The sequence below is a fragment of the Manis pentadactyla genome, chromosome 3 (genome assembly GCF_030020395.1).
Source record: "Manis pentadactyla isolate mManPen7 chromosome 3, mManPen7.hap1, whole genome shotgun sequence".
In the NCBI taxonomy this organism is placed as follows: Eukaryota; Metazoa; Chordata; class Mammalia; order Pholidota; family Manidae; genus Manis; species Manis pentadactyla.
The window spans coordinates 176,275,962-176,282,639 of NC_080021.1; the positions used below are offsets into that span (position 1 = coordinate 176,275,962).

Genomic DNA, 6,678 nt, shown 5'->3' on the forward strand with positions numbered 1-6,678 from the left:
CAGGTATACAGTAAGCAGATATTTGAAGTGAATTTTCTGTTGCTCAATGTCTAAAAAATAGGCAGAGGAGTTTCTTACGAAAGAAGACACTTGCCCTCCAAAGCAACTAAAATGTGGTTAAAAAAATAAGAAACAAACCTGCCTGGTACAAGTGTGGTTCTTTAAGAAGAAAATCATTAGCACTCTGACAAGTCTTAGAATTCTCAAGTAACTTGAGGAATAAAGGGGAACTCTCTGAATATAACAATTAAGTGTTCACGGACAACCTTAAGCCAGTTCCATATGGTGGTGAGGAACAGAATTCAGATTGCAGTGAATTGGGGGGAGAACAGAAATAAAGAAATAGTCATGAGATATAGAATACTCTTCTAAGAAGTTTGGTGCAGGGTGCCAAGGTGGTATTTGGAAGTGGATACAGGACAAAGAAAGAAATTTAATTTAGGTAATAGTCACTGAGACTAAAGACTTAGTATTGAGGAAGGGGAGGGAGATAAATGATGGGAGATAAATAATGAAGGAATGTTCCAGAACAGGCTGCAAGTCAGGAAATACAAATCACAAAAGATAGCATTTGCCTCAGGTGGAAGAAGGTACAATCCCCCTTTTAGTCAGAATGTAAGGGAGTAAAGTTAACTGGACAATTATTAATAGAAATTAAGAAGCTTCCAGTGATAACCCAGCTGTTGTTTTATCCTATTAGCTTTTATTTTTTGTGTTCTAATAACTTATGTTTTGAGTACCTTAATTACATTGGCTAGCACCTTTTAATGCTATCTGTAGATAAAATGAATTGCTAAGTTTTCTTCTGTAAAAACTAAGTGAAACCTCACCTCTGTCCTCTTTGTTTTTTTCCTGAAAAAAAAACCCTCAGAAAAAATACTGATTCTTAATAGAGTAGCCCCCAAAATGATGGGATCTCAAAAATTGCACCAACTCTGCCAGGATCTCAGACCATGAGAATGTATGTTCCCTTGATGATTTGTATATCTGAGGGAAATGATGGAACTAACCTTCATGCAGGGTTAACATCAGGACATTGGAGTGTGTGTGAGCTCTTAAAATTCTTCCAGTAATAAAACAACTTATATTGTTTCGCTATTGCTAGAAATGAGTTCTTGGCTGAGCTTTTGCTGGTTGGAAAGGTGTTTTTATTTATCTTTGTTTACTTATGTAAACTGTTAGCTCAAGCTTAAATTAGGATTTAAGTAATTAATTTTGTATCATGTCTACATTTGAAAGCAGAAGTACCATAAGACCTTTCCTAGTAGATGAGCACGTAGTTAAATTAGATCATCTTCATATTATTTTGTATCATAAACACATAAAAACACAAAACAACCAGGCCTTCCTCATACTGGTGATTCTAGAATGATAAAGACCAGACTCTGGGTTTGTATTATAAAGCACTTGCACTAAATTGTATAGACAGAAGGTTCAAACGTTTGAAACACATAGTCTAAAGCTAATGGGAGTTCAGTGCAAAGTCAGCACCTCGAATAAAGGCTTTCAGAAGAAAAAGACTATAAAGAACAGATTGAAATTTTAGGAATCTTAATAGTATGGGAATCTTAATAACATATAATGTTGCTGGCTGGTCCTTTGAATTCAGAGTTGTATTTTCATTTACCATCCTGTGGAGATCGTTAATAGTCTATCCTTGGTCTCCATCACTTCTCTACCTCTATGTGAATGATCTCAGTCATATTTTCAGGTTCACTACTTACTTTGTTTACATGCTTTGAAATAAGTTTCATTAGCTTTGATCTTGCTGTAGTCATGTATATAAATCCAAACACTGAATGAATATCTATTTTTGATACCCTAACAGAACTGACACATAGTATTTTCACATCTGAACTTGGGCCCTTTCCATCAAACTTACTTGTCCACCTGTATCGCCTGTATTTCCTACTTTAGTGAATTTCACAACCAAGCACCAAACACTTAAGCTGGGAAGAAGTCGTAGTTTTACCATCCAGGTAAAAATCAAAGTTGACATGTTGTATTTCATTCTATGCTTTTCCTTAGGCAAGGCATTTGTTTTCAAGAGTTGTACTCATACATACCACTTAAATGTCTTTAAAAAGCACTGGCAATTTGGGTTACTTTTCTCTTTCTATGTCAGTATTGGTAATTTTTACTTTTATTAAAAGTATCCATTTCATTCAAATCTTTAGATTATTATGAGAATTCAATTAGTTAATAGATGTAAAGAACTAATAAGGATACTAGTCACATAAAACATGTTCAACACAAGTAACTAAAAGGATCTGAAAGTAATATCCAGTTCAGTCATGGGGCATAGATTTATGGGAAAATAATTGGAGCAAACTTCAACTATGCAGAACTAAAATTTTGTGTGTGTGTGTGTGTGTGTGATGCCCTGATGAAGATCAAGTGTTATGTATTATTAAGGAAAATTGTCTGCATTAAACCTAATGATAAATGCAGAAACAGTAACAAAATGAAAAGATAGAAATAAAAAGCCTTAGAAATTTAAAAGTTATTCTAATTCCAGCCATTAATGACATTTACCAATCATGCATTTTTTATTATCATGCAGTGTAACATCTTTTATGTGCACTGCAAAACACCAGCATTACTTTCTGTACAACTCCAGATAAATCATTTGCTCTTTCATAGCTTCCATTGCCCCAGGATATCAATAAGGTTCTTTACTAGAGAAACTCTAAATACTACAACTTCATGACCACAAAAGAGATTAATTCCCAGTTTTCTACTCTGAGTCAGCACTTAAGAGAATCATGGAAGACCTCTGGTCTGTGTCTACATATTTATTATCTGCTTCCAAAATTGTCTTTCTCCTTCTCATCTGTCATCCCCATTAAGTCTTCAAGTTTCATCTCCAAATATTTCCTTAATGACCTTTGTATAGCCTTCATTTTCCTCCGATGAGAGACACAAATATGGAATCTAGAGAAACAAGATAATCCAAACTTCAAATTAGTAGCCCAGCTCTTTAAAATCATTATGCAGTTGTTTTTTTCTTCCTCTTCTGGATACTTCTCCAAGAGTTTTCCTTATACTTTATTGTACCTCCTCCACTTTCTATGTTCCAACTTTTCATTCCATTGAACTTCCATCCATTTCATTCCTATCAGTATAATATATCACATTTTGAAATTACTTTCTTTCTCTTTATTTCCACTAAAAGGGGAAAGTTTGGGCAATTTCTTGGCAAAAGGAATGCTTGACCCGTTATTAGTTTGGGGGAAGGAAAACTCACAGTAACAAAGCACTTCCCAATATTATAGCTATTGCTAGCAATATCAGAAATAGTGCAATCTCTCAAATCTCAGCCTTCCTTGAATCTTCTTCTGGAAAGAGAAGGGGGAAAAAGTGAGTTTTAGAGAAGAAAAATAGAAACTTGAGAACTTTATCCATAAGAGAAGTTTCTTTTCAACCTCAATTTTTTTCTGCTTACCACTTCCATGACCATTTCTGTTTATTTTGATCTTTATTACTCTTAGACCCCTTGACTCTACAGAACTTGTAACCTCACTGCCCCTAATTCCTCCATAGATAGCCCAGCCTTTTCATTTTGCAACCCTTCAGTTCATCCAGTGCCCAATAATTCACACTGGGGCAAAATTTGCCCAAGATTTTAGCTCTTATTTATAACACTGGCATGACGTGCATAGAAGGCTCTCAACAAATATTTGTTGAATATATCAATGAATAACCCAATACATAGATCCCTAGCCCCTTAAAATGCCACACCAGAGTTTTTGTTACCTCTGCAATACTCTCCTCTGAAGCACTGGGTGTTGATGCAAAGGCAGGTCCAGCAGTCCAGGGCAGGACCTTCAGTAACAACTGTTAGATAAGAAAGATAATTGGAAGGGAACGATGGCAAGGAGTTTCCTTAGCTCAGGTATCAAATATGGATTCGATCTTAATCAAATATTGATTTGGTCTCAGGCATTTTTAAGATTCTTTAAAGTTATATTGCTGTGAATTAATTATCTCCCTAGCAATCAAGTTTCTTGATAGGTCAATACCTTCTATAACTTAAAACTTGTGGGGAAGAAGTGGAAAAAATGATTCCTCAGCTTATATTTTCACTATGGGTTGTGAACTATACTTTTGAAGGCTACTGAGCACCTCCAAAATCTGTGGGGTATCTGAGACTTCCTAAGCTACATTTTGTCAGATATCATTGACATTCCCCCTTGTAACTGCAGCTCTAGGAATTTGGTTCTCTATGACAGTGGGAGAGGTAGGGCCATGTAGAGTGGGGGAGCTGGGAAAATATGGGCTGAAACCTCAAAGTGTCGCATGTAGTGTACTTACCACAGTCTTCAGAACAAGCTAAAAGAGAATCAGGAAGTTCTAATGAGCTTAGAATCCATGTAGAGTTTGCCATATTTAGACCCAAGTCTCTTTCTTTGGTTGGCCATTAATTTTCAGCCATTCCTCCACCCATTCTAAGTCACTATAGTATGAAACCACATTCCCCTATCTCACCCCTCATATCCTATTCCTTTAAATCCACATAATTTTAGTTTGTTAGATAGATATCTTTTATTACCAATTTCAGAGAAGTTCTTCTGGATTCCAGGTTTTGGCGAACATCAAGAAGCTTGCCTGAAGGATAAAGGCACCTAAGAGAGGGTGGAAGGGATATCAGAAAATAGGGGTGGCTGTTCCCTTCAGAGTCTAATACAAATTGTTTTGCTTTGTTTTCCCCAGTGAAGTTTCCTCATACCTGCCTGGGCAGTAAATGTTTTAACATTGAAATAGTACCTCACCTTCCCATGTTTCATTGCCCAGTTTGTAAAATTCATTCTTCAGCCATGTTCTCAACTTGACAGCATTTTGAACATCTAAAGAGAAGGAGTAAAGGTACATGTTAGGGGACAGGTACATCTATGGAGGAAATTCTGTGGAGCCAGGTGCTCTCTTTTCTGCCTCCCTTCTCCCTTTAACCTCCCCTCTCCCCACCAACCTCTCAAGGTCTAGGCTTCCCTCACTCAGTACCAAAAGCATCTTGTCACTGTGGGACACCTTGAAGCTTAAACGGATCATCTCCTTAATCTGCCGTTCAAGTAGGTGAGTTCGGCCAGGGACTTCTGAGGGTACCGGCTTTGCCAGCAATGACTTAACATCCACGGTGAATTTGGGGTCACATTCCAAGCAGCCTGTGACCTCATGGAAGGCTGCCAGGAACAGGGGCAACAGCAGGAGCAACCGCAGGTCTCCCATTTTCTTGCCCCAGCCACCCTCGCCCCAACAGCAGGTTGTCCTGGCAACTAGTTCACCCAGCTCCCTTTCCTCCAAACATTCAGGAACCAGTGCCTCATCCCGGATAGTCTGACTCCACCTTCCCCTCCATTTCCATCCCACTTTTAGGCAATCTCATTTCCCTAAGGGTCTTTAGCTTTCTGACTTGTATCCTTCATTCTGGAGAGAGGGAACTGCCAGGTGGGGAGCAGATTCCTGGGTTCTGAGTGCAGAACACAGACAGAGGGAGGTCTTGAGCTCACACAGGCAGGGTTCCATTCAGGGAGATATTCAGCAAAAAGTATTTCTTTAGATCTCTTCCTTGCTATGTCCTTAGCAGATTTCTGCACCCTCCTGACACTGGAGTACTGCCTCAAGGAAGAAATCTCATAGTACCTTAGAGACTGTTTAACCAACATTCTGCTTCTACAGAGGAGGTAAGAAAAGCCAGAAGAGTCCGTTGCTTGAGGTCCCAGTCTCTGACTGTAGCAGTATTATTGAAAATGTAGTGATGGATGTCTATATATATAATTGATATCATTGATGATAATGATTTTGATATGATTGATAATTTCTGAGAAATTTAGGCTTCCTTTGTCTGTAGGATGATTTCTCCAGTCATGCTATATATTATTTTTATATCATTCTTCTTATAAGACAGTCTGTAGTAAGGAAACTGGAAACAACTGTTGAGGAATGTAGCTCTGGGAGAAGGGGATTACCCTCTCAGGGCAAGTTTTCTTTGAATGAAACAAAAGGAAAACAAGGGTGAGAGGTTGGGGATGAAAGGGTTTATTCTCACAGCTCAGTCCCTCCTCCCTCCCAACCCAGGCTGCTCGGCTCTCTCTGTTGGCGTTCAGCCACGCTGCTGCACAGGGTGGACCTCTGTGGGTAGGTCCCTGGTGGCAGGCAGGCAGGCGCCTGACCAATTCTGTACTAGGAACAGAGGGGAGGAGAGAGTGGGTCCTTCCTCTCCAACCCCATCCTGGACTGGTGATCCTGTGACTGCAAACATGTTCTTATTATACACACAATTGGGCTATGAAGGTGGGAATCCTGGTCAGAAAGTTCAAATTTCCTCACAAGGAACATGTGATGATGAGTGAGAATCCAGTAATGCTCAGGGCCCTTTAGTGGGCTTATCTTGAAAGTACTGATGATGAAATGTATGTTGTTGAAAAAAATAGCCACAGTTATCACGGGCTGTCCTCTCAGGCCACCTACATGGATGGTAGCCAAATATGTGTTTCCTTCAGCTTAAGGTTCTTTGTATAAGAATGACTTTGTTATTTGAAGAAAAAGGCTGCTCTGTAGACTTTTCAGAGTGCCAGTTACCTCTTTTCTAAGGTATTGCTTTCATGTCTTTGACCCCCTAGAAACCTAGGAAACCCTGGCATCCTAAAATGTTTAGTGGTAGGATTTAGACCTAGGTGT

The 6,678-nt window shown here is 38.8% G+C and overlaps 1 protein-coding gene across 1 annotated transcript; it reads right to left on the minus strand.

Annotated features, from left to right (window-relative positions):
• Positions 1-2,798: 2,798 nt before the first annotated feature.
• Positions 2,799-5,226, minus strand: IZUMO3 (IZUMO family member 3). The gene is given in 8 exon segments (XM_036898119.2): positions 2,799-2,934; positions 3,248-3,338; positions 3,757-3,837; positions 4,315-4,332; positions 4,553-4,573; positions 4,576-4,608; positions 4,755-4,847; positions 4,995-5,226. Coding segments are annotated over 8 exon segments (705 nt in total).
• Between the last annotated feature and the right edge of the window lie 1,452 nt (positions 5,227-6,678).